This window comes from Ailuropoda melanoleuca, chromosome 11 (assembly GCF_002007445.2).
Source record: "Ailuropoda melanoleuca isolate Jingjing chromosome 11, ASM200744v2, whole genome shotgun sequence".
In the NCBI taxonomy this organism is placed as follows: Eukaryota; Metazoa; Chordata; class Mammalia; order Carnivora; family Ursidae; genus Ailuropoda; species Ailuropoda melanoleuca.
Window position 1 is genome coordinate 78049362 of NC_048228.1, and position 27745 is coordinate 78077106.

The 27745-nt window shown below is 42.9% G+C and overlaps 1 protein-coding gene and 1 long non-coding RNA gene across 3 annotated transcripts in view; one reads left to right on the plus strand and one right to left on the minus strand.

Annotated features, from left to right (window-relative positions):
* Positions 1-465: 465 nt before the first annotated feature.
* RHOH (ras homolog family member H) overlaps positions 466-27745 on the minus strand; it is a 53025-nt gene continuing 25745 nt past the window's right edge. For both annotated transcript variants that reach the window (XM_011236856.3, XM_011236855.3), the window contains exons 2-3: positions 6837-6949; positions 466-6347 (exon numbers count right to left, since the gene is read on the minus strand). In XM_011236856.3, coding sequence (XP_011235158.1) covers positions 5571-6146 — 576 coding nt within the window. In that variant the 5' untranslated portion in view covers positions 6147-6347; positions 6837-6949 and the 3' untranslated portion in view covers positions 466-5570. The remainder of the gene's footprint in view (positions 6348-6836; positions 6950-27745) is intronic.
* On the plus strand, positions 14936-18374 carry LOC117804442. Its single transcript, XR_004628897.1, has 3 exons — positions 14936-15043; positions 17168-17378; positions 17966-18374. It is a non-coding gene; the product is annotated as an uncharacterized LOC117804442 (long non-coding RNA).

Sequence of the window (27745 nt, forward strand, 5' to 3'; positions counted from 1 at the left end):
AGGGTCCGCCCGGCTCTGGGGTAGGTAATGCGAGAGTTAAATGATACGGCTGCCATTACTGAGCAGTTACTCAGCCTTTACCTGTACAAATTCCTTTCCTCCTCCCTGCCCTATGATATTGTCTCCATTTTACAGATGAGGAAACTGATGTACAGGCAGGTTAGTTAACTTGAACAAGGCTGCAAAGCTGGCAAGTGACCCTGCTCAGGTGTATTCCCTTCCCTGCCCCAAAAAGTAACCACTTATTCCAATGCTGTGCTAATTGTTCCCATGCTTTAAAAGTATTTCTACTTTAAATATTATATTGTTAAGTTTTGCTTGCATTTGAATTTCATTAAATGGAATCTTATTATATATATTATTTTGCTACTTGGGGTTTTTTTCAGCACTGTCTACAACTCACCAATATTGATATATACAGCTACAGTTCATTCATTTTTATTGTTGCTTAGTATTCTGGGTGTGATATACCAACATTTATTTTTTTAAAATATTTTATTTATTTATTTATTTTTGAGAGAAAGAGAGAGAGAGAAAACATGAGTGGGGGGAGGGGCAGAGGAAGAGGGAGAAGCAGTTTCCCTGTTATTACCTAGAATGATGCTAAGAACATTCTCATACATGCTTCCCAGGAAATCTATGCAAGTGTATTTCTAGGGCATGGAATTTCTGGATCAAGGATATAGGCTATGCAGCACTACTAAGTGTTGCCAAATGTTATACCAATTGACAGCCCCAAGAACATCGTATAAGATTTCCAATTGTTTCATATCCTTGCCAAGGCTTGATAGTGATACTTTGTAATTATTTGCCAATATAGTGGTAATGAAAATGATATCTCAATGTGGATTTTGTTTTCATTTCCCTGACTACTCATGAAATTGAGCGCCTTTTCTATTGTTTATTGGTCAAGCCATGCATATTTTCTCTTCTGACACATGTCCATTTCAGATTAGGCTATTTTTTTCTTATTGATTCATAGTAGTTTCTTTATATATTATGGACAAGAGCAGAGCTTCGTAAATGTAAATATGTCATTAAAAGACACACAGTTCTTGAACATCGTTACCCCAAAACTATTCTTTTGCTTATTCAGATTGATCAACATACTTTTCCTCTCCGCAGAGGAATCCACCAAAAACATAATGTCACCACCCTTTGAACAATAGTTTACAAACATAAAGCACTTCCACAATCATGACTGTGCTAGTTCTTAGAGTCACCCAGGAATAACTTCCACAATCATCATTGTACTAGTTCTTAGAGTCACCCAGGAATAACTTCCACAATCATGACTGTACGTTCTTAGAGTCACCCAGGAATAACTTCCACAATCATGACTGTACTAGTTCTTAGAGTCACCCAGGAATAAGTACCTTGTTTAAGACAGGGAGACTGAGGCTGAAAGACACAGGACCGAGGCTTTCTGACTCCACAATAAACCACAATTGTCTAGCCCCTTACTCCTTCCTGATGGCTCTTTATCCACCATTAAGTATTAAGTTCCGTGTCAGGTTATATTTTAGAATCAACCAAAAAAGTTAATGTGAACTTTAGGTTGAATCAAGTACTCTGTATGAACTTATATCACAAGTAAATTCTAGGGTTCATTTTATCTTTTCTGGTGAAAAACTGCTCAAGATCTTGGTCAGTGATTATGCTTTGCTTTAGCAGAAGAGATACAACCCGAGTAAAAATAAGGCCCTACCCTTGAGCCATTATGATCCAACTCAACTCATAGGACAGCCTTCTCGGCATTGGGAATGAACACTCACAGATGCCCTGGCCCCTGCCGATCATGGCCCTACAGATCTCATGCTGGCTCAATGCCCTTCCTTGCTACCAAATCCTTAAAAGGGAAGAACCAGGTTCTTCTCTCCCCTGTTACTCCCTCATTCAAAGGAAATATGTGACACCTGAGGGATAGAAAAATGAGATAAGAAAAAGAGAATATTTTCCAAGCTTTTATAGCATCATATCATAATGTATTTCATCTCCACCATGCCACATACAAATAACCTATGAAATTATACCTAAAAGCCAAGGGTTAGAGCAGGGGCTTTTTGCAAACAATGGTGCTCTCTTAATAAGAAGGATCTTGTTTGCATTACCAGGAAGGAAGATAAAAAGGGAGGACTAAGATCAGATTGGAATATTTTATTTAAAATGATGTTTAAAATACAAGCCACCTGACTGGTGGGGGTGGGGTCTACAATGCTTCATGAGATCGGATGTGGCAGGGCCATACACACGATCGGGCTGCTCTGGGAGGAAGTGGGGTGCAGCGGTTTTGAGCAGAGCTTCGTAGTCATACAGACCTGCCCAAGACTCCTGGTGCTGTCACTCATCTGCTCCCTGGCCTTAGACATGTCACATCAACATGCCGAGCCCCAGTTTCCTCGTGTAAGATGGTACTTATTAGTGTGGCCACCTATACACCTATACACCTATACCTATACCTATGATATGATAACGCACACTCAAGTGCTTAGTATAGAGCCCGGCACATGGGAAGTGCTCAATGGACTTGAACCATTAGGATGCCTTTGGCTTTCTTACTGTTCAGCCCATTACTGCCCTTACTGTTTCACCATACTCAATTCTGCTGCCCTATTTATTTATTTATTTATTGAGAGAGCATGAGTTGGGGGGGGAGGGGCAGAGAGAATCTTCAGGTTCCAAGCTCAGCGGGTGGAGCCCAACCCAGGACTTGATCTCATTACCTCAAGATCATGACCTGAGCCGAAATCAAAGTCAGATGCTCGACCAATGGAGCCATCCATGCGCCCCTCTGCTGCCCTATTTAGATAGTCAGTATAAAGTAAAACCGAATAGGATGAATTACTCAAGCACTCAAATCGATTCTATAATGTAAACGAGCATATTTAACGTTGCTACTTGGAATAGTTAAGGATCAGCATATAATAGTCTACAACATGGCACAGTGAGTTTTGAAGTGCAAGAAACATATGCCCGAATCTAGGCAGGCAAAACATATATACACTCATGTAGAACGTGCACTGCGTGGACTCCAACAAAATGACTTCTTCTCACTTCCTACCCCACTAGGCTGGCAAGGGTCTGCTTCCCTCTCATAGCCACCTCGCAGCATAGCAGCCCAAATCCTGTCTCTCTTTCCAAGTCAGTGCAACACAACTTTGTTTAGCTACAGTTCCTTCCCTACGCCAGGCCCTGGGGATGCTAAGACGCATGGGAGGTGCCTCTGCCTTCGAGAACTCAGGGTCTAGCAAGGGAGACAGACACCAGTTGGCCTCAATTTCTGCCAGGTCTTTGTGGAGGACTTATACATGGATTCCTGTTCTCACATGCAAGAATACCCAGGGGGAGCCTTTAAGCTTGGCTCCTGCCCTGGTGAAGGCAAAGCCGTTTGACTGTGCTCTCTCTGGCTTGCCCTTCTTCCTTCCCTTCCACCAGGGAATCACTTCCCTCACTTAGAATCAGGTACCCGGGCCCTCCCATGTTCAGACAATCCACCTCTCCCATCTCGCTTCAGCAAGAAAGGATGAAAAGCCTGGGGACAGCCAATTTTAGTAAGCAGAAATTCATTCCTGCCAACATGTTAAATATCCCTCCACCCTAAAGACTGGCCCCTGAAGGAAAACCTACCTGAGTGCTTTAAGACTGTTCCTATGTGGGAGGAAAGGGTCGGGATCAACAAGGAAATCAGAGGAGATGAGCTGTCCTCACCTCCCCTGCTTGGTCTGCTTTCAAGCCCTCCCACTCTCCGGATAGCTGGAAGTAGCCACTCTCAAGCCAGGCACACGGGTGACACAGAGGTGAGGACAAGCCACAGGACTGGAGGGCTGGAGATGTCTAGGTGAAGGCAGAGACATCAGCCCCAGGAAACTAAGGGAACCTTGGCCCCCAGAGACTAAGATCCAGGTCCCGAGCCTTTTCCTGGATGTAGGAAGGAAGAGAAAGGAGTCTGGGGATGAGCGCAAATCTGGTCTTGACGCTGATTATAGCTGTAAAGGACTGAGCACATAAGGAAACTAAAAAATCGGGTTGCTTATGGTTAACATAAGTTATGGTCATTCGTGCCCACTCTCTTACCATGTGTATGCGATTGGCTGTGTTGTGCAAAAACAATGACATACTTTAACAAATGTGGTTCAGAGTAGTTCTAAGTTTTATTCAATTAGGTGAGCAAATGCAATACCTGGGTGCCCACCTTCACAATTTCCCCCTCCGGTTACATGGTCCTCTATTCTCAACTTTAACAGCTGAGCGAAATCGTTCTTTTAAGCTATTCAATAGAACGGGGTTGGAGGAGGGCAAGATGTGTCCTTCTGTATTCAGTCTTTCTCCTGATAACTTTTTATTATCTGAACAATTGCTCTACAGTTTGCCGGATCCCTGTACTTGGAATCTGTGAATTCTTTTTTTTCACTCAGGTGTTTCATATTCATGAAATAGTAAAAATGATAAGTTCCCACCTTTTCCCCCCTTACACACACACACACACACACACACACACACACACACACACACATATATGTAGATGCCTTCCCAGTGATCTGGATTGAATCCTAACATTAATAACTTCTGTTGCCCTGCCAGCTCAGTTCAGCACTTAAATAGCAAATTTGCTAAATTCCCATCATGCGGAAATTGGAGCCTGCTCTTCTCTGGAAGACGTACAACCAGCTAGGAAGCATGGTGTTGGAAGAGGCAAGCAAAGTGCACCGGTTCCTGAAATGAAGGTAAGACTTCCTCGCTTCTGCTCCATCGGCACAGTCTGATTCCCTACCTGGTAGGCTTCCCTTCAGTGTATCTTGGTGAATGAGGGAGGAATGCTTACTGCACAATTGGATTTCTTTGGGTAAAAGGTAGTATCATAAACAAGAAATGCTTTTTTTAAAAAAATATAACTATAGAGAAATCTAGTGACAGCTGTTTAAAATTTTAATTTTTAATTAGGCAGCATTAAAGAATCTTATGTTATTGAACCGTATTTTATGTACAACTCTGAATAACAGGCAGATGGAAAAGTAATTGCAAAGATCCGGCTATGGTCATTTTAAAATTTGATCACCTAGTAATATCTAGCAGGCAAGTGGTCTCCATAAAAATCACTACTTTAGGGGAAAACACTACAAGCCTTTGGCAGAGCCCCCAGAGGGTTATGTCACTCATACAGCAGTTTGTGTGTGGGACCCTGTAGGGAATTTTCCAAATGTAAAAACTCATTACATATAAGAGCTATACATTGTGTTATCATTTAAATACAATGTGTCTTTAAATATGGAATTCTTGGAAAAACTCACTTCTTTGTCCAAAATGATGGAGACTACTTTGTTTTTTAATCGAAGATGGAAATCTTCGTTATAGAACCTTCTAATCGGACTGGTCAAGAGGTTCATTTGTAGAGTGTATTTCATAAAAACAGCCCGTGGCCAAGTCTCATCAACGACGGTAAGCACTTCCTAAGGCAAGTGCTATGACGGACGTACCTAGAAAGAGCCTCAGTCCTTGCGGGCTTGCCTGCTCTCCCTGGCCCCTTGAGTCTTTGGGGGGAGTAAATGAGGACGGGTGGGATCTCTGGGAGGCTAGAGAATCTTGCACTCGTTAATGGAGAAGAACCCCCTTCTGTTGCGTCTCCTGGCTTGGTTGACGGCAGTCCGGACGGCACACTCGAACACCTGCTGCACCCCCCGGTTGCTGAGGGCCGAGCACTCCAGATAGCCCTTGGCTCTCACTTCCTGGGCCAGTTTTTTCCCTTCTATGGCATTGATGCAGGAGGCCCTGTGGGGCCCCACCTCCCGCTGGTCCGTCTGGGTGGCCACCACCAGCACGGGGGTGCAGGGCAAGTTGCTCCTGATTTCGGCAATCCACTTGTTCTTCAGGCTCAAGAAAGAGTTATGGTTGGCCACGGAGTAGCACATCAGCACCACGTCTGCCTGCTGGTAGGACAGGGGGCGGATACTTCGGAAGGCATCGTTACCCGCTGTGTCCCAGAGGCCCAGGCTGATCTGGATGCCATCCATGAAGACGTCCACACCTGTGTTCTCATACACTGTGGGCTTGTAAGCTTCAGGAAAGGTCTCTGAAGTGAAGCGCACCAGCAGAGAGGTTTTCCCCACAGCAGAATCTCCCACCAACACACACTTGATGGAACTCAGCATCTTCCCAGCCTGGAGTCCTAGTTGCAAGTTCAGAATCCCAAGGGAAAGGGCCCTCAGTGGGCTGCTGAAGCGAAGGCCATTCAACGCAGGGAATGAAACCTGGAGTGGGTTGTGTTCTCAGCACCCCCGACACCAATTCTCCCCGTCCATCCAAGGGAGACGCGCGATCTACATTGAAAAGTTCCAAAGGCCAGTCTTCAACTGCAACAGAAAGAAAAGGGGTGGGGGGATTGAGTCTTTCTTTTTCCTTTTTTTTTTTTTTTTTTTTTTTTTGGGGGAAGAGCTCGTGCAAGTGGAGGGGGAGGATCAGAGGAGGAGAGAGAATCCCAAGCAGGAACCACGCTCAGCTTAGAGCCTGATGCTGGGTTCGATCCCATGACCCTGAGATCATGACCTGAGCCTAAATCAAGAGTCCAATGCTCAGCCAACTGAGCCACCCAGGTGCCTCTTTCCCTTTTTAAAGACGGGGAGCTTCCTCATTGGCACGCTGATTAAACACGGGGCTCACCTCGGTGTAGCCGTCCAACCCACTGTCCAATCACTCTCCCCTTTGGTGAGAAAAGAGGTGCACATACACCCACAACTCCACCCAGGCAAGAAGCAGAAGTTGGTTTTATCTCTAAATCAGCCTAGCGATAAAAACACTAGCAACTGCTCTGATATCAACATGAAAAAGACCTCAATAGCTACCTGATGTGTGAATGCTCACTTTCCAACAGCTCTCTGTTGGCTTCTGCTCCACGAAGTGGGGAAGGCCACAGACAGCAGCTTCAGTTTCTAATGGATCCCGGCCACTTTGGGAACTGCGAGAAAGAGAAGCATAATGAGTGACAGTATAAGCACGTCCCTTCATGTATTGATTAATCAGCCAGTCCTCGCTTATCTGGGAATTCGTGCTGAGGTCAGAGAAAAGAAATCACCAGAACTCTAAAAACTTGCTGTGGTTTTTCTCTTGAGGTTTTGCCAAAAACTAGCTACAGATGTAATAGAAACAGCACCGTCCTTGGCATTTTCTGCATCTGAAATCCAGCTCCATCACCGACCCGATGACCTGGCTTTGAGCACATGACTTCATCTCCAAGCCTCTGTACACATCTGCAAGAATGCAATAAACTGAGGATTGGCTTCTCAGAGATGTTGTGAGGAGTAAATTAGCTCTTTCTCCCCTACGTTTCGAAACAACTACGTATGTATCAGGAACTCTGCTGGGCCCTGGTGATACAAAATAACTTGCTTAAAAGCAACCCTATTCAGGGAGCGTCACTTAAACTGGGCTGCATAAATATGACAGCATCTGAATTTCGTGAAAGGGTCAAATAAATTCTCATTCACTGCAGGTGTGAGAGCTCCAGACGATGAGATCAGCCTTGGAGACGGTGTCCCGTCTGCCGAAGGACGTCATGGCAGACCAGCCCAGCATCAGACAAAGGAAAAGATCTTTCAGACCAAAATTCAGAGTCGAGGTTATTAATACAGTTTGGGCTTATAACCTTCCTCACTGGCGATATTCCAGTCATTTACATGACTTATCCCATGTAAAGCGATGTATAGGTCTGCCTTGAAATAAAATTTTTTAAAGATTTGTTCATTTATTTTAGAGGGGGCAGGTAGCGGCAGAGGGAGAAGGAGAGAGAGAATCCTCAAGCAGACTCCCCACTGAGCACGGAGCCCCATGTGGGGCTCGATCCCAGGACCCTGAGATCATGACCTGAGCTGAAACCAAGCTGAAACTGACTGAGCCACCAAGGCACCCCTCAAAACATTAATTTTTAAAAAAATCACTCCTCTAAATCCTGCCATTCCCTTCCAAGAACTCTTTATTCTTATCAACCCATAGTCTCTGTTTGTTTAATTTGACATAATAGCCTTTGCAAATGAGTTAATCAAATGCATAATTCACATGATTTTCACGTATTCATTTTTTAATAACATGTGAGCTGGGTGACCTTGGCTGAGTTACTTAACCTCTTGGAGCCCTGGTTTCTTCATAAAAATGAGAATAAGAAAAGTACAATTATTTAAGTATTCAGTGTGTAAAGAGTCTGTCTTAGCACAGAATCTGGTGCACAGGACCTATATGGAAGCATCCTGTTATGTATTTCCACTGCTATTTATTTAAAATGCTAAATATTGAGGTGCCTGGGTGGTTCAGTCAGTTAAGCATCAGTCTCTTGATTTCATCTCAGGTCATGATCTCAGGGTCCTGGGATCAAGCCCCATGTGGGGCTCCCTGCTTAGCAGGGAGCCTGCCTAAGATGCTCTCTCTCCCTCTGCTCCTCCCCCCACCACATCATGCTCGTGTGAGTGTTCTCTCTCTAGCAAAAAATTAAAATAAAAAAAAATAAAATGCCAAATATTGAATGTCCAGGGCACAGGAGCTGGGATGTCAAATGATTGGCTCGACTCTGTCTTAAGACTCACAGTGGGTCACTTTCACACACCATCATCCAGGACACCTACCTCTTTGTCACCAGACCTTTGAGCAAGCTCTTCTTGGGGGGCTCTGTCAGGTCTCAGACTTTATCTCTTTAGACCTACAGATGACTTAAATATATGCGTTTGTGACTGCCTCATTACTTGGTCCAGAGCCAAGACCTTTTAAGACATTTTTGAGTTTTATTTTGATGCCTCTGGAACAGAACTGGAACTAGGAAAAAATGTGCACGTGTCAGGCTTTTGGTTATTAAATAAAATCTTTCTAATAGATTGAGCAAAAGCCAAACTTCCTGAGTAGGTACCTGCAAAAAGAAGTCGATGAGGCAAGAACAAGGCAAGAACACCAACTTTAAAGTTGGGTGGATCTGGAATTGAATCCTGGCTCTCAGCCAACCACGGGTGCAGCAACCTCAGCAGTTTCTTAACCTCCCTACGTCTCCGTTTCCTCCTCTGTAAATCGTGCATCTGCAATCTGTAAATCTACATCATCGGGTTTCTGAGACTAGTAAGTATGCTTAGATGTATAAAATCCCTAGCATCGTGCATAATGTAAACATACTGTATGTAAATAGTCAACACCTAGCAAACACACAGTAAGTCATCCTTATTATTAATATCATTGTTAGATAATAATCACTAAGTACAATGCTAAACAATGATGAATTATAAGTGGGGAATTAGAAGTAGCCCTAGAGAGTCTTCTCTGCCAAAGACTGCTCTGTATATCTTACACCAAGCCACGATGACCAAGAAAGGGGGGATTTCTTCTTGTAGCAAGAAAACAAAAATATGGTGTGAACATACAAAGAAATTCCTATTTGGGCCTTGCCAATTACCAAGCTTCCAAAAGTCAGTGACCTTCATTCCCAGCCAGCTCTAGCACTAAGAGGCACATCAAATCATCTCTCAGGGCCTCAGTTTCCCAAACTGCAAAGTGGTTGGACAAGATTAGCTTTCTCCGTGGTTCTATTAAAACTGAAGCCAAAGGAGAAAGCTTTGTTACCTGCCTCAGTGAATACAAGAACGTAAACCTCTGTATTGTTCTGGAGCAGTAAAGAAGATGATACACCTCGATGATACACGTAGCCTTCACAGATGGCTAAATATGGAGCTGGGAGAGGGGAAGGGGAGGGCCTCCGGTCCAGGTTAGAGCACTACCCTATATAGACATGACAGATCATCTCCAGTTGGCGTGTCGCATGTACCCACAAAACCCGTTGTGGGTCCCATCAGCAGTCTGGAAGGTGGATGGGCTTGCTTTCAGTGGAGTTTCTCCTAAAATGAGAAATTCTCCCTAAAAGGCCCTGTTGGTGAAAAACAGATGCGGTTTTTCCATGGTACTGCAAAGTGGCTAACCAGCTAGGGGGCCCCCATTCTATGTCTCTCCCTGCAGAAGAGTTACTGAGAGTGAATTCAAATGGCATCACGAGTGAGGCCACTAAGTGACCCTGTGAGGATTCAGTCACGCTGGAATCAATGCACCTTCAATCTCAGAATTTCTCAGTTCTCAGTAACTTGAGTTCTGTCTCCCTTTCTCCCTTTTCCACCGTTTTCACAGGAAGTACACCTTCAAGGGGCCTGGATGGGTTGCACACAGAGGGAAGGTGGGAACGAGGCTTCCTCTCCCAAAGGCAAGGTTGTAAGGAGGGAGCCTCTGTGCACCTCAGCAGCAGGACAAAGGCAGGCGAGAGGGAGGGCATAGGGACAAGTCACCCTAATCCGCTTCATCTCCTGGAAAGCCGAGAGCTGGCCAGTAGGAAATCCAAGATTCACTCTGGCCTCCATTCCCATCCCAACTAACAGACCCGTTCTTCCCAACTGGTCTTTCTTTGGACATACTCTGTGCTTCTCTATTTGCCTGCAAAGACCTTTCCCTTCACTCACCCCCCAACATCCACCCCTTCTTGAAAATATTCTCTGATGACCTGAGCTCTGCTACATCAGGCGTCCCCTCTGTGCTGTCATGATCTGTCCCCACAGACCCGTCACGTAGCCATCATCCCACCCTGATAAAGTCGTTGGCCCTCTTGTGCTATTTACTCCGCTGTAAACCTGAAATAAGACCTGTTTTACCTTCCTTGCAGGAAGCGGATAAGGATCAGATGGAAATTATAACAACCCAGCAACAACTTGTGCTCGTACTCATCCACAGCTGTACGTTTAGAAATACTCTCTCGTTCCTTCTGTGAGACAGCCCCTTCAGGGCAACAGGGCACAATATAAAACTAAGGTGCAATTATGACCATTACTAACTAATTATTATTGCAAGTTCTAGGTTATCCGGCCTTTGATTGAGGTGGCTTATTTCAAAATGCTGATGGAATCCTCAGCTATCTTTTTCAAAAAATATGAACCAAGGGTGGCCTCCCGATTACAGAGGATACATCAAACAGTCATCCTCCTCAGAAGGGCTTTGGGCAAAGGACCTGCACTAGCAGCGGCCAATGTATTCATTAAGGAGCTGGATTCTGCCATGGATCTAACACGCTTAGGTGATTAAGAAAGCATCACGCTCTTCAGCGACCCATCTCCTGCCAGGACCTTCCATTAGTGACCCGTCCACAGCCTAGCAGGGACACCACCGCGAAAGCTCCCTATCTGGCAACAGGGTTGGGGGCTTTGTTTCCTTTCTTTTCCTTGGCTGGGGGTGGGGGGGAGGGTCAGCTCAAAAACTCTTAAGCAGTCAGCTCAAAAACTCTTAAGCAACTTCACAGAAAAAAAGTGTAATTATCTCTAAATGTTATCACTCCAAACTCTTACTCAGTTTCCTTCTCTAGTAAATAAATGCTTATATAGATCTTCTAAACATTTTCTGATTTTTTTTAAATGTTGATTTTCAACAGTCTACACACTTGCCAGGTTTTAGCTAAATAGCTTCCCATCGCTTCAACAATTGTAAGTGTCCAGCCATTCTCCATGGTTCGCCGAGTCTCTGAGTTAGTTCCCCAGTATTTCACCATCAAGAACCATGCTATTTTACATGTAAAACATATCTATGCATATACACATATATATAAGTTACCTTTATGTGGGATGATTTCTTAGGGGATATATTCCCAAATGTGGCATTACTGGGTCAACGGTTGTTTTGTGACTTTTATTTACACTATTCGGCATCTTTCAGGGACTGTACCAAGTACTTTGTATTATTCATTAGTTGTTTTATTCATTTAAAAAAAACATTTGTTTAGGGCTTCCTGTGTGGCCGGCACCATAACATGTCCTGGGAGCATACTCGTAAACAAGATAGTTGCTGTCTGCGTAGAAATTACTGTACTCTACAGCTATAGAGACTCCAAGGGCGTTGAGAACCTTGCCTGCAGTCACACAGCAAGCAAATGGCAGAGGCAACGTAAGCCCTAACTAGAGTCTGACTCCAGAGCGGCAGCAGCCCCACGTGTCCCCCTCAGCCTGTAATTCCCTCCAGCCCTTGGCCAAGCATCTCAAATACAACTATGCTTCCTATGCAAACCCAGTTTCAAGATGCTTTAAATAAGGTTACCGCTTTCAAGGCTGCCATCTTTTCAAGTAGTATCCTATCTTGAGTTTCATCTTACAAGAGTTCATTTCACTAATTCTCAGCCCTACTTTAGTAATTCCCCTTACCATGTTTCTAATTGTTACAAATAATGATTAAATTCCCCATCAAAATCAAAGAAGGAAATATCATTTTTTTAAAGATTTTATTTTAAGTGTTCTCTACACCCAACGTGGGGCTCAAACTCACAACCCCAAGATCAAGAATCGCATGCTTTACTGACTGAACAAGCCAGGCACCCCTCAGTTTATTTATTTTCTTTTTTTTTTTAATTTTCTTTTAAAAAATTTTTAATTTAAATTCGATTTATTTAACATACACTGTATTATTATTTCAGAGGTAGAATTTAGTGATTCATCAGTTGCATATAACACCCAGTGCTCATTACATCAAGTGCCCTCCCTCATGCCCCTCACCCAATTACCCCCAGTTTATTTGTATACAAAGATTACCTCTGTTTCAAATGAATTTTGTTCTGAAACTTTGCTTGCAAGATGCTGGTTTTCAACTTTCAGTATAAGATTTCCAAAGTCAAGGTTCTAAGCAATATTTACAATCCTAATTGTAAACCCTATTTCATCCCGTCATACCTGAGTTAAAATGGAGCACCACCATGCACTAAGACTTCCCACTATCTCAGTGTCCTGAGCCTCGAAGCCTCTGAGTAAGAGCCCTGTTCCTCTGGCCCACAGGCCAAGCAGGGAGCGTGCCCTTCCTCTCCTCTGTTCCAGCCACCCTGCCCAGACTGGTGCCTACCACTCCCAGGAGCACAATAATCAGATCGTCACCACGGGTTTAGAGTTCCCAGCTTGATCCAAGTAAGGAACAAGGCCAGCCAGCCAGCCTCCCAGAGCACCATTAAGGAACACCAGAACCTCATCTCAGAACTAAGGCGGCTGGGAAAATGCAGCTACCACAACTTTTCCCAGAGTAACAGAAGGCGTGTTAGGAAAAACCGCTTGGAGCTGGGGGTGCAGTCCACACAGGGCATGCTCAAAGACGGTCACACACTCTCTGAACTGCTTCCTAAGGAACATGAATTTCATTTACCAAAGGACTCACATTTTCTCAGTTGGGCATGCATGTTCAGGGCCCTAAGCTGAATTGTTCGAGGAAAGAGAGAGCGAAGAGGCAGATTCATGCATATCTAACCATTCTAGGATGTGATGTTGCTATGAAACAAGGTTGTCAAACTCCGGCTCACCGCGGGCCACACCCACAACCTGTTTTTGTATGGCCCATGAATTAAGCATGGTTTTTACATTTCCTAATGATTGAAAAAAATCAAAAGATTATTTCATGACATGTGAAAATTAAATGACAATCGAATTTCAGTGCCCATTAATAACATTTTATCGGAACACGGTCATGCTCTTTCATTTAGCATTGGCTATGGCTGCTTTCTTGCTACAATGCAAAGTTGCAACAGAGGTCTTATCGCTCCCAAAACCTAAAATATTTACTATTCAAACTTTACAGAAAAAGTTTGACGACCCCTGCTATGAAGAGAGGTGGTTCAGAGTAAAAACAGAGAGCACAGACTCTGGGCTCAGGCAAGCTTGAGCTGAGCTCCAACATCTGACACTTACTGTGTGGTCTGAGGCAGATTACTTAACATCGCTGAGCTTCAGTTCCTTTGTCAATAGAGGCAATAGAGCCTAATGATTAAGAATCCAGAGTCAGGAGTCATACGGTCACCTGCCTCTCCTAACTACAGGCTGTGTGATCTCATGAAAGGCTCTTAACCCCTCTGAGCCTTAGTTTCTTCAATTGTAAATAAGCAACAATGGCAATGCCTCCCTTACAAAGGCTGTGGTAGGGAATTAAATGGGTTAATGAATGTGGAGCACATAAAATAGTATCTGGCACAGAGTGACTATTACAGAAGTATCTCCTTTTATTATTTACCTAGAAGGGATGATGGAAGATTATTATAAACTAGTATGTGTCATGAGTGGGAAACGGCACCAGGAATAAAATAGGCAGGCACCAATAGCCACTGCTGTGATCATGGTGATATGAACCAGTCCTCTAAACCCCAGAAGAGGGAGCCATTAATTCTCTGGTGATTAGGAAACCCTACATTCAAAAGGGGACATCGGATGTGTAGGATGAATAAGATTGTGACAAACAAAGAAGAAGAAATGGCAGGGGGAGGAGGGAGGGAAGCATGTGCAAAGGTCCAGCAGCATGAAATATGGGTTTGGTTTGGGAAGTGGAAAGTTGTTCCAGGAGGCTGCTTTGAGGGTTGCTAGGTGGGCAGAGAGAAGAGGACAGCAGAGGGAATTGTGGGAAATGAGCCGATATTTGTTTTCATATAATCCAAAACTGCCTCTGGCCTGTCAGCATTGACAGCATATAGTATGAGCTCCGCAGCCAACTCAAATCCCCGGGCCTTTGGCACATATACTCCAACCAATCCGTTCTCTTTTAACTCAAATAGTCCCTATTCACTGGACGTTTTGAGCACCTACTATGTGTCAGGCATCGTGCCATACAATGGAGCACATTCCAGGTTAAATGAGACCCAGTCCCTGCCCTCAGGACACTTAGAATCTAAAGCCATAAACCTCCACCGTGTCCAAAGCAGGAACAAGCAAAGTGCTAACAAAGGGAAAAAGTGCTGCTTGCCATGGGCAGGAATCAAGAAAGGCTTTGTAGACACCAGGATGTTAGAACGTGACCCTTCAAACAAGAGTTGAGAAGCACAAAGATGAAAGTGAAAGAGAAACATGACCAGTGAAAGAAAGAAACGTGGGGCACATGTCACGAGGCCAGCAAGCAGCTCAGCTGGGCTGACAGACAGAGGCCAGAATGGCAGACAAATCAGGGCTCCACAAAGCTCACTCCTGTGGTATGTGTGGAGCGATCCAAGGGGGAAGAGCAGAGGGGCAAGTCTGGGGGCTCCTGGAGTAATACAGAGGTAAGAACAAAGAGGGCTTTGTCTAGAGTGCACACTACGGGGCTAGAAAGGAGGAGAGGGACCCCAGCAACATCCCTGAGGTAGAACTAACACCCAGGCCTTCAGTGAGAAGATTCTGAGGCCCTAGGCTGGGCGCCTGGGAGGAAGCCACTGGCAAACAGGAAACACTGAAGGAGACCAGGCAGAGCTTGGTATTTCAGATTGGGGTGCCTGCTGATGAGCCAGAGACATTTCCAGAGAGCCAAGGGAGGGGCTGTGGCCACATCACAAGGGATAAGAACGAGAGGGAAGAGAAGACGTGATGGCAGAAGGATAGTTCTTATTCTTCCATGAACTCTGAGGTGAAATATTTAGTTACACACATGTTCTTGTCTACGTTGTTTATAACGGAGAAAATTATGTAAGAACAGGTGGTTCTTGGGTAAATTAATTCGTTTATTCCTCTGATCAATATCCTTTAAAATAGCAGCGCACGAGAACATCAACTGACCAGGGGAAAGTCTCGCTAAGTTGAATGGGGCAAAAGCAGGTTTCAAAATGATATGTACAGCATGATTCCACAGGGATGAAAAAGTCCAAAGCACTATATACCAATGGTAAGGTGGATTGTCTATGGTCCTAGGAGAGTAGGTCATTCTCCTTTTCTTCTCCTTGTTTGCGTGCTCTTTAAAATATTTCTACAGTATTCCTGTGTTACTTGACCAATTTTGAAGTGCTTTGTATGTGTTGTGCTGTGGGGTTTTTTAAAGATTTATTTATTTAGAGAGAGAGCACCGGGGGCAGAGGGGCAGAAGAGGAGGGAGAGAGAGTCTCAAGCAGAATCCCCACTGAGCACGAAGCCCAACGTGGGGCTCAATCTCATGACCCTGAGATCATGACCCGAATCGAAATCAGATGTTCAAGCCAGGCGTCCCTGTATGTGTTGCTTTGTTTTTTAAATCTTGCCTGGAAGGGAAAGAAAAGGCTGATCTGAGCTCCTTTGAGGCTGTAGAGAATTTCTGTGAGTCCCCAGCAGTGTCCAAAGATAAACCTTTTCTAGATCTAGACAGCTGAAATTGTTTAGAATTCCTAGAAGCGCTCTCTCTGGCTTCTGGTTCCTATTTTGGAGAGAAGAGAAGTAAAACTGAGTAATTCGGCCTCCTTCCACAAATATCTCAAACTCATCCCTCTTCTTGTTCATGAGAGTTTTTTAAGTCTTTTTTCTGTTTTTTAGATATTCAAGAGAGTTCGAATATGGCCTGGGTATTAGATGACAGAAAGGAACTATTGCTGATTTTGTTAAGCAATAATCATATTGTGGTCATACATATTTTTTAAGTCCTATCTGACAGGTGAATTGAATATGTTGCCTGGGATTTTAGATTATTCCAGAAAAGACAGCAACAACAAGAAGCACAGATGATGACAAAATAAAAGTGGGAAAGTGTTGAGAACTGTTGCAGTTGAATGACAGTTATATGGGGGGTATGTTAGTGTGTTCTCTCTGCTTTTAATTATGTTCAAAATCTTTTATGATAAAAGTTTTTAAAGGTGAGATCTTTTGTTTTCTATAGCATTTTGTGCAAGCTGTGGTTTTATTCCCATCTTTAGTTATACAGAAAATGCAAAAAAGTATCACCAAAACATAAGTATAGTTCATGCTATCATGACTTTTTCAAGTATTTGAAAGAATGCTTGTGTATCGAATGACAAGTGACATAGGGTAGACGGTGCAAAGGCTTGGAGCCTACCTCCCACAGGGATGGATCTGGGGGAAGAAAAGCCATGGCTCTGGGTTAGGATTCCCAGCCAAGCCGTAAAAAGAGAAACGTGAGCTTCAAGTACAAGTTTTACCTGCATCTCAACAAGACATCATCATCTATCCCTGGGAAGTAAGGGCAAACTCTAGAAAATACACCAGCCAAAGGATATTCGAAGTTACTTTGAGATTATCTTAACACTTTACTTCCTAACCAGTATAATTACACTCACCCACTTCCCTTCTTCCTCTTTGCCCCAATTCTGCAGAATTAGCTCTTTGCAAAAGAGCAAAAAAGTCATAATGANTATCTTAACACTTTACTTCCTAACCAGTATAATTACACTCACCGACTTCCCTTCTTCCTCTTTGCCCCAATTCTGCAGAATTAGCTCTTTGCAAAAGAGCAAAAAAGTCATAATGAAAACAACAGAAAGAAAGAAAGAAAGAAAGAAAGAAAGAAAGAAAGAAAGAAAGAAAGAAAGAAACTCAAGAGTGAAACTGTATTACCCACACAAAACCAGATCCCAAATCAAAGCAACTCTGAGAATGAAGGAGACATTCCTTCCGCCGTGGGGGTCCTTTTTGTCTGCAAAGGTGAGGGGGCAACAGGAAGTTCTGTTTTAGGATTTTGTTTTCCCCTCTCACCTAAAGTAGCTATTTACCTGATGATGTTTACTTGCTGTGAAAATATGCTATCTGCCTGACATCAGCGTAGACCTCCACGTCCAGCCCCCAGCTCTAAAGCACCATCTATGATGAAGGAAACCATCACAGCCCAGGTTTCCCTACCGCCCATGCCAGCACCACCACCACCATCACTCAACACACATACACAAGCTATGGGTGGCGAACAGCAGTTCCTTTTTTTTTTTTAAAGATTTATTTATTTAGTTAAGAGGGAGAGAGAGCGCGCACGGGTGGGGGGAGGGGCAGAGAGAGAGGGGAAGCAGACTCCCCGCTGAGCAGGGAACCTACGTGGGGCTCAATCCCACCACCCTGAGATTATGACCTGAGTCAAAATCCAGAGTCGGACTCACAGTGACTGAGCCGCCCAGGCACCCCAGCAGTTCCCTTTTTCTTTGCTGAACCAATCAGACTAGAGACGGCCCCCTCGTGCTGGCTAACTTCTCTTCTCATTTTCTCTGGATCCTTTTTATATATACTTTTTATTTTTTTTTTAGATTATAAAAGCAGTACATACACATTCTACAACATTTCAAAATACTGAATGATCTAAAGGACCTAAAGGAGAAAACCAGCTGCCACCTAGAATGAAAAGCTGTAAGATATTAGTGTACCTTTTCCTGTTTCTCTTTTTCAGTGCATTTTTCTTTTTTTTTTTCTGAAACTAATACCATACTTAACATGTAGTTTGGTTTCTTGCTTTTTTAATTTAATATCTATATTGTTAATATTTCCTGTATCATTAAAATTCTTCAAACATAGTTTTGATTACTGCATAATGTTACATTATATGAATGCAGCATTATTTATTTAATCAATTGCCTGTTTTTGGACATTTAAATTGTTTCTGATTTTTGCTGTAATAACAGTGGGTGAGCATTCTAAAAATAAATTTGTATAAATATACAACGATTTCTTTAGCATAAATAGATATGAGTGCAATTACTGGAACAAAAGAGATATAAAATTAGACCAGGTTCTACTCCATGAGAGCATTCACTTTATCATACTACCAGCGATCACTGGGTTTAGTAATTGCCAATTTGATTTGTTCTTATTTGCATTCCATTGATGACTAATAAAAATTAACATTCTCTCGTCTGTTTACTAACCAGTTATATTTTTCTTCTGTAAGTCATTTGTTTTACCAACTTCTCCAACATTATTTCCTCATTTCTTAAAATCTCCTTCGATATTAAAGATATTAATCCTTTTTGCTTATATGTTACAAACTTTTAAAAATATATTTTTTACCCATGTATTCTGGGAATTCCCCCAAATTCCTGGTACTACCCCACCATTGAGCAACCACTAAACAAAATGTAAAATAGCTTGTCCCTTGATGGGTAAAGAAACTTAGCACGATTTGATGCCCTGAAAGGTCATCTAGTTCAACCCACTCATTTCCCCCATGAGGAAGCCAAGGCTCAGAAGAGTGGTTAGCTACTGGGGGCTGACTTGAGGCCCAGAAACTGGATCGGCTGAGTCAGCACTCTTTCCATCCACCCAGGAGTTTTTCAAATATATGTGATATCTACATTCTACATCCCATACTTAATTTCCTTAATATTTTAAAGGCAAAGTACATATAGATAGCTTATAGATAGATGTTTCAAACTGATGGCTTTTTACTCACTCTTTTGAGCTCCCAGTTTTAATATAAAAATACTTTTCAAACAGGTGTTCCTTTTCTCATTAACTTCCTTCGAGATAGATCATCTCTCTTTAGGGGCACTCATTAAGCTTTTCAACATTCTCTACAATTAGGATAAACCCTTACCATACAAATTGCTCGGACTATAAAAGAAGTCAAGGTATTTTGTTCTGGATAGTTCACTGAGAGCACAGAATGAAGTGAAGTGATTTAGTGTCAGGTTCAACAGAAGAAATGACCAATTTTCGATTGTGTACAAAGAGGTGAGATTGTGGAGTCAGGGTCTCAGATTCTCATCCCCATTGCTGATTAGCAGTATAACTTTGGGCTAACCACATAACCAGAACAACAAAATGTGGATCATGATGCGAATAGTTGGTAGGATTTTTAAGGCAATGGAAAAGAATCTATCTCCCGTGCTTAGTGGGGTATCTGACCCTTTGTAGAAAAGGATACCAGTAAACATTCACTATGGTACTTCCCAACAGCCAGACACTGTTTGGTGTGCTTGATGAAAATTAGCCCATCTGTCATTAAACAATACTATATGGTCAGTACCATTGTTGTCACATTTTACAGCTGGGGAAACCAAGGCACAGAGAAATAAAGTAACTGTCCCAAGATGACAAGCTAGTCAGGAGGGCTGCAGGGGTTTGAACCCAGTAGTCTGGCCTCTGAGCCCATTCATACTGCTGTGTCTACCTCCCCTCTCACTGCCTCATTTGGGGGAAGCCTACAGACCTTGCCACTTCGATGAAACAAAGCAATCTGCTATGGTCTGAATATTTGTATCCCCCTACAATTCATACATTGAAGTCTAACCCCCAAGGCGATGGTTTTAGGAAGTAGGGCCTTTGAGGGCAACAGGTCATGAGGGTGGGACCTTCATGAATGGGATTAGTGCCCTTATAAAAGAGACCCCAGAAAGCTCTTTCACCTCTTCCACCATGTGAGGACACAGTGAGGAGGTGCTATCTATGAGCCAGGAAGCAGGACCTCCCCAGACACCTGCTACCACCAGGATCTTGGACTCTCCATTCTCCAAAACTAAGGGAAATAAATTACTCTGGTATTTTGTTACGGCAGACTAAACAAACTAAGACACAATCCTAAAATAAAGGTAGGAGAGGAGGAAGAATAGCTGGAAACACATTTTTCAGGTGGTAGGTGACTTCTTTCTTCTACATTCCTGATTTCTAACAGCATTTGGAAGTTTTCTCCCTTAAGCAGGTGCTCTCACCATTGGGAGATGTGCCATGGAGTGACATCAGCAACTTGACAGAATCCAGCACCTACTACGTGTATGTAACACCTGGAGCTGGGCCCTTTTCAACCGCTCTAGTCTGTATGACAATATTAGTTTCAGTAATAATGTGTAAGAGTTAGGAATAATCATTTTCTTTATTTATTCTTTAGCCTTAAAACATGTAGCAATCCAAAGACAAACATATTTCAATTTTTAAATTATTCAAATGCAGCAAAATGTTTCACCTAGGAACTAAAACTTGCATTCATTGATCAAAAATATTATACTATGGAGTTTGGGCTCTGCCGCACTGTCTTACGCTTAGACACAAAACTCCAAGAGGTCACACAGAACGACACATTGAAGTAAATGAAGTCCTGTTTCATAGTCTCCCTAATCATGGTGCGGCCACTCTTAACTTTTAATCTACTATTCAGGCTCAGGAATACGGAGCGCTGTCTGGGTGAGAATCACAGTCGGCCTCCGAAGGGAGCTCTACTGGAATCTCTACACACTCTAAGAACTTATTCTGACTTGAACACTGCCAGCACGTCGTGATAATAGAAATCAGACCTACACTGGTTTTACTGTTGTGTCTAAGTTCCCAACAGATGATGCGCTCCCTTATTACCTGTTACCCCGGGGTAGACCCCTTCCACCACCCTCCCTTTGGTATGTCCTGCCACTAGCTATCAAAATTTTTAAAAATTTTGACCTGACAATTCCAATTCTTTAAATACATTATCCTGCTGTACCTTCACACGTCGCCAAGACATATGTTCAAGAATTTGCATTGCTGCATTATTCATAACAGAAGGAAAAGAACTGGGAAAAACTGAACGGTCCATCAAAAGGAAGTGGTTAAATTAATCCCTCCATAGCCATGCAGCGCAATCCAATACAGCATTGAAAGGAATTAGGTCAGCCCCTATGTCGTGCCCAAGAAGGATGCTCATGATACATTAGTAACTGAAAAAAATAAGCAGTTGAACAATTTGGTAAAGGGTCTCATTTATGCAGAAAAATAAAGGTCCAAGCTTGTTCTGGTGCCCCCGAATGCCCAGAATGCTCAGAAGGGCATTGGTCCCGGCAGAGCCGAGGTCTCTCTGCCACAGCGAGCGAATCCTGGCTCACCATGGAGTCTCAGCTCCTCTCATACATGCCCTCTGTAGATAAAGCTATCACGGGGGGACCGCTGCTATTCCCTCAATTGTCCTTAAAAGAAAGAGGAACAGAGAGGAATAACCTAAGAACACACATTTGTACAGCTTTTCCCAAGTTTTTGAAATCCCCTTTTGGAATATAGATGTATGTACTTTTATATGGATTATATTGCAGACATAATACATAATAGGAGGATTAAGTATCTCCCTAGATGCTCAGGTTCTGATCAAGGACTTACAGACACTGGGAGAAACAAGCCTATAATGACCATGAAACTGTCAGGATACTCCAGAGCAAAATTCTTTTCTTTTTTAACTGTTTAATTCATCACTTATGCATATATAATGTTCCATTAACATTAAGTTCCAAATTCATAGAAGTCTGAAAAAAAAATGACAGGATATCAGCCTTTAATTGGCTTTAAACTAGGCTATTTTAAAAGAGCCTATTGGGGACAAAGATAATAAAGAAAATGTTAATATAGTATAGACGAGGCCTCGAGGTTTTTTTAAAAAACCTTTTTTCTTACTTAGTTAATAATGTATCTCACCCTCACATTTTTTTTTTCCTCTATAGGAGAAATGACTTCACGGAGAGAGGTAATGTGATAGCCATGGGAAGGCAGAAAGCTATGACTCTGCTTCCTCATAATAAGGTCCCATAAAGCTGGGACCTTAGAGAATAAAATCCTAAATTAGAGAGAAAAGAAGCAACGTTCTGCATACCAATGACCCCATGCTCAGCTTCACCCCACAGAAAAATTAAAATCTCAGTGGACAAGTGCTATAATAAAAGTAAATTCAAAATGCCAAGAGAACACTGAGGACAGAGTGCTTACAATCTCCGGGGTGGCTGGGGTGGGAGGAGTGGAGAGGAGTGACATTTGAAATGGTCTTGGAAGAGGCAAAGAAAATAGGACTGGAAGACCGCAACCTCACAGAGGAGATGGCCAGTGCCCAGGTACGCGTGTGGGAAAGGTCTGTGAATTTGGAGCATAGAGAGTTGGCTTTTGTGGCTGAAGCACAGGAGGGAGGTGGGAAAGGAACACTGGGGCCAATTTACTCCATGTTAAGTATAAAATGACCCCATCCAGCCATCTCTCTCATTACCCTTCTCCTTTCACTGTCCCCAAGTCCCCTGGCCATTGTGACAATTTCTCCAGACTATGTAGCATCCCCCAAACTCCCCCTGCCTTTCTTGCTGTGACAACCTTAAGTATCCTATTCTCATCTCCTGAAATACGATCTTTCCTGCGCTGACTTTTCCTGGTAAACTTCTACCTGACCCAGAGCCCAGCTCAAACACCACGTCTCCATGAGACCTTCAAAGAAACTCCCAGTAAGCATTAGTTTTCTCCCTTATTTGAGCTCACATGTCATCTTTAAATGTGTTTACATTTACTCTTTTTAAATAGGTCATACATGCCTATCACAAAATTCAAAGAGTACAAGAGTGGGGCGCCTGGGTGGCTCTGTCAGTTGAGTGTCCAACTCTTGATTTAAGCTCAGGTCATGATCTCAGGGTCATGAGGTCGAGCCCAGCATCAGGCTCCACACTCAGCGTGGAGTTTTCTTGCCCTTCTCCCCCTGCTCCTTCCCCTGCTCACACACTCTCTCCGTCTCTCGCTCTAATGAATAAATAAATAAATAAATATCTAAAAAATAAAAAATAAATAAAAAAAGAGTACAGGAGTGGAAAATATGTCTCTCTCCTATGCCTGCCCTCCATGACTCCGGCCATTTTCCCAGAGGCAACCAGTGTATTAAGTTTCTCATGCATTTTTCCAAAGCTATAACATTACAACAGGTACTCATCTGCATACATGTATGAATGCATAGGTGTAATTAACCTATACACACATTTTTTAATATGCAAACTACAACCTACTATACTATACTCCCTGCTGCTGTTCTCACCCGATAATATATCACGAAACCTTTTCCTTATCCATAGATTTTGAGTTGCGTGATTCTGAATTCCTTTACTAGAGGACTAAGGAGCTCCTCCTCAGTTATGGATAAATCTGAGACTACAATACTAAATAGAAATGGAGACTCGGTGTGGTGCTATAGACTTTTTCTCACTGCATTGTATGGACAGGCAGCTTACATTGGACAGAGCCCTGGACTGTGAGTCAGGCTCAAATCCTGGCTCTACCACTAACCATAGGACCTTGCTCACAGCAGTTAGCTTCTCCAGACTTCAGCTGCCTCATATGTAAAACTAGGCACTGAACTTAAATGGGCCTCTGCAGTTCTGGTATTTCATGTTTCTATGAAAGCACTGATAACACACGCTACTTTGAGAGCAGATGTTAACAGAGAAGAAGGTAAGGGGGCATAGCTCAAAGTTCCTGCCATGATGATCCTTCCCTGCTGCCAGGATTTCCTTTTTTGCCTTGCCTTGCTTTTCCTTCNGCCTTGCCTTGCTTGTCCTTCCCCCGTCAGCCCCAACCTTGACTCAGAGACATGCATGTTAAGAAGGCCTCAGCAAGGGCACATCAGCCAAACTAAGCAGAAAGGGTCCCAAGGCCTCTGATTTCAGAACTGTGTTCAGGAGCAGCTGTCTTGGATTTCCACAAAATACAAACAAGATTTGGGCCTTTTTTCCTGGAAACAGGAAACAGTACAATGGAGAATTCACTGGTCTAATCTGTGACAGAGAGAACTTGCAAATACTGAGTGTCTGGGGCGCCTGGGTGGCACAGCGGTTAAGCATCTGCCTTCGGCTCAGGGCGTGATCCCAGCGTTATGGGATCGAGCCCCACATCAGGCTCCTCTGCTATGAGCCTGCTTCTTCCTCTCCCACTCCCCCTGCTTGTGTACCCTCTCTCGCTGGCTGTCTCTATCTCTGTCGAATAAATAAATAAAATCTTAAAAAAAATAAAATACTGAGTGTCTTACAGAGTTTTCAGAGACTGATAGGAGAAAATACCCTGCCCATTTACAGACCTCAGCAGCAGAGCAANTCTAATCTGTGACAGAGAGAACTTGCAAATACTGAATGTCTTACAGAGTTTTCAGAGACTGATAGGAGAAAATACCCTGCCCATTTACAGACCTCAGCAGCAGAGCAACTTGGTGACCAAGAGCCCAAGGTAATTATCACATAGGTCCCACAAACTCCCTCAATTCTCTTAAGTTATCCTCGGGGTTTTCCTGAACAAAACAAAAACATATCACTCTGCCTCCCAAATGTCCACATCAAGGGCAAAAGTTCTCAAACCTTATAAAAGTATTCCCCACAAACTTAAAACAACCAAAAATTGAGGACCAGTTGTCCATGGAGGAGCAACTAGTACAGGTCCTAGCAGGGAGAGAGATGCTGGAAAACCATCTGCTCTTGGCAAGGGCCTTGGAGCTCTTTCTACATTATCCTCGGCTCCTACCTAGAGTTTGATGTTCATCCTTGATGCCAGCTGTTGTACCTTCATACAGCTGTCATCAACATGCTTGTAACCAGAGGCATAATCCTAAATCTGTTTCTAGCAGCAGGGACTTTCAGAAAACACATTCCCTGTGGAATTGACTTGCTATCTCCATTCATTTTTGCCCTCGTTTTTCTCTACTCTTTAAATATAAGACAACTTGCCACACAGGAGAACATTGCAAAGTGGAAAAAAAGGCACACCTTCTTATCATTGAATTCCTTATTATTTTAGAAAAATACTTAGTAATGTGGAAAATGGTGTATGACAACAATAAAAAATTTTACACTCCGTTGTCTTGGGACTGTCTTATTTCTGTTCTGGAAGCTGTCTGTTGTGGCCCTAACTTGTCAATAAAAGTGATATTTCTGTTTTAAAAAAAAATTTTTTTTAATTGTTACATTAAAAAAAAAGTAAGTTCAAAACACTATGCACAACATGACCCTAATTTTTCAATAAAAATAGAATGAGGAGTAAGTAACCATATCAAGATGTTAACAATGTTCTAATTGGTACAATTAGAGATTTTTTTCTTTTTTGTGCTTATCTATAGTATCCAAATTTCCTTCATAAACATATACTGCTTCTGTAGCAAGAAAAAAAAAGTGCAAAAATAGCTCACGATCCTTTGTAAAAGAAAATACAAACGTGTCCCACAGTTCCTTCCTGGGTAGAAGTAGCATTTGCTAGCATCCCTGGATAGTCACNTGCACCCGCCTTTTTGCATCACAGGGCGTATGAGATAGAGAGCTCCCCTTCTCTATCACAGGAAAAGTCTGTTATCTCATCTTCTCTCTTTAATGATATTCTCCNTTTGTAAAAGAAAATACAAACGTGTCCCACAGTTCCTTCCTGGGTAGAAGTAGCATTTGCTAGCATCCCTGGATAGTCACTTTTAAGAAAGTGTGGCATATGAGGGCTGCATCCTGGGTCAGGATCAGCCTTCGACTAAAGAAATGACCTGAAAAGTTTCAGACCCCCTTCCCCCCACCCCCTCCCAGTCACCTTACTTATCAGTTGAGCAAGTCTCTCTGGGTCTGTAAGTCCTTTTCTTACTCAGTCTGGAACATCACTCAGGTTAAAACAAACAAACCTGAAATAATCCAGGAATTAGAACTGTGCCTAGATCAATCTGCTCAACATGCTAGAAAAATTCCTAAGGAAACTAATATCCTAAGAAAAGAAGTTTCTTGTGTCATAGAGATCGGTACCACTGTTAAGATTTATGGGAATTTCTTTCCTTTTATCACTGAGTACCAGAATGGTCAAGAACAGGCTTAGCCTAAGGTTCACTTCCTCCCTATGGTCTTGTGAATGGGGTCAAAATACAGGAAGTCCATTAGCCAAGATTCTCTATTGACAATGCATGTATGGGCACTGCCAAAGTACAACTCTCAGACTTGCTGTTTCCAGGGATGACGAGCCATTTTCTTTCTGATTAATATCTTTTCATATAAATTCAACTTTTTAGGAGATGATTCTCTAGGCACCTTCATGTACTAGGCGACCCTAGTCTTGTCTTAGTGTTGCAAACCCACCTGAAATTACTTTCAAAAGACAGTAGTTAAGACTCTGAAAAGAACCACTCTGGACATCACCATTAGCCAACCTTCTTAAATCTTCAATCCCAAAGTGAACCGAAATGCACCAGAAGATAATCCCCTAACCTCATTCCATCCTCCTCTAACCACCTCTTCTCTTGCACATCATGTGATACCTTGTAACACTCACAAATACCATGCAGACATCCATCTGCTTCCTCCCACTTTATCACCCTCAAAGCGCTTACCTAGTGAAATTAAATTTGAAAACCTCCCAGGAAACTCTTCAGTGTTCCATTTCCCATGAAGCTTTACTAGCCTGTCCCAAAGTGTGTGTGTGTGTGTGTGTGTAGGATCAGGAACTAAAAGAACGATACTAGCACTTGTTATTTTTCTAAAATAAGTTCCCAAGAAACTTCACTACCATTGAGTCAACTATCAGTGGCTAAACTATGCACCCGCCTTTTTGCATCACAGGGCGTATGAGATAGAGAGCTCCCCTTCTCTATCACAGGAAAAGTCTGTTATCTCATCTTCTCTCTTTAATGATATTCTCCTGCCTGAATTCCAGTATCACTGCTACGCATGCATAGAACTGAGTATTCTAGACTCCTCATTTTGAAAAAGGACTATAGATCAGAGGCCTCTGGTAAGATCCCCGTAGCACAATTCTTGATCTGAGAGAATCAAGACACCCAGTTCTGGGGAATCTTTTCCACAGGAAGATGGCAAAGGAAGTGGCTTCCCAATCTATCAGCAGGTGCTGTTATCCCTACTGAGAAGAATCCCCTGCAAGGAAGTCTTGACCCTCAGGGTTTCCAGCTGGCTGGCACAGGAGGCATGTTTTCTTTGGAACAGTCTTACCAGAAGGTACCCATCTACATGGGGTGACATCAAGGGTGATGAGAAGTTCCCACCCTACCGAACATCTCTCCCATCATTGGAGCAGCCCTTTCTCTAGAGGCTTGGTGCTTTTCTTTTTTTAAAAGATTCATTTATTTAGAGAGAAAGGCACAGAGGAAGAAAGAAAGAATATCAAGCAGACTTCTCAATGAGCGGGGAGCCCGATACGGGGCTCGATCCTATGACCCTGAGATCATAACCAGAGCTGAAATCAAAAGTCGGATGCTTAACTGACTGAGCCACCCAAGTGCCCCTAGAGTCTTGGTGCCTTTTCAAATGTGAGTCTCCTTGGAAAGTAAAGGCCTTGTTACCATTGTCACATTTATATGAATGTGCTTCAGT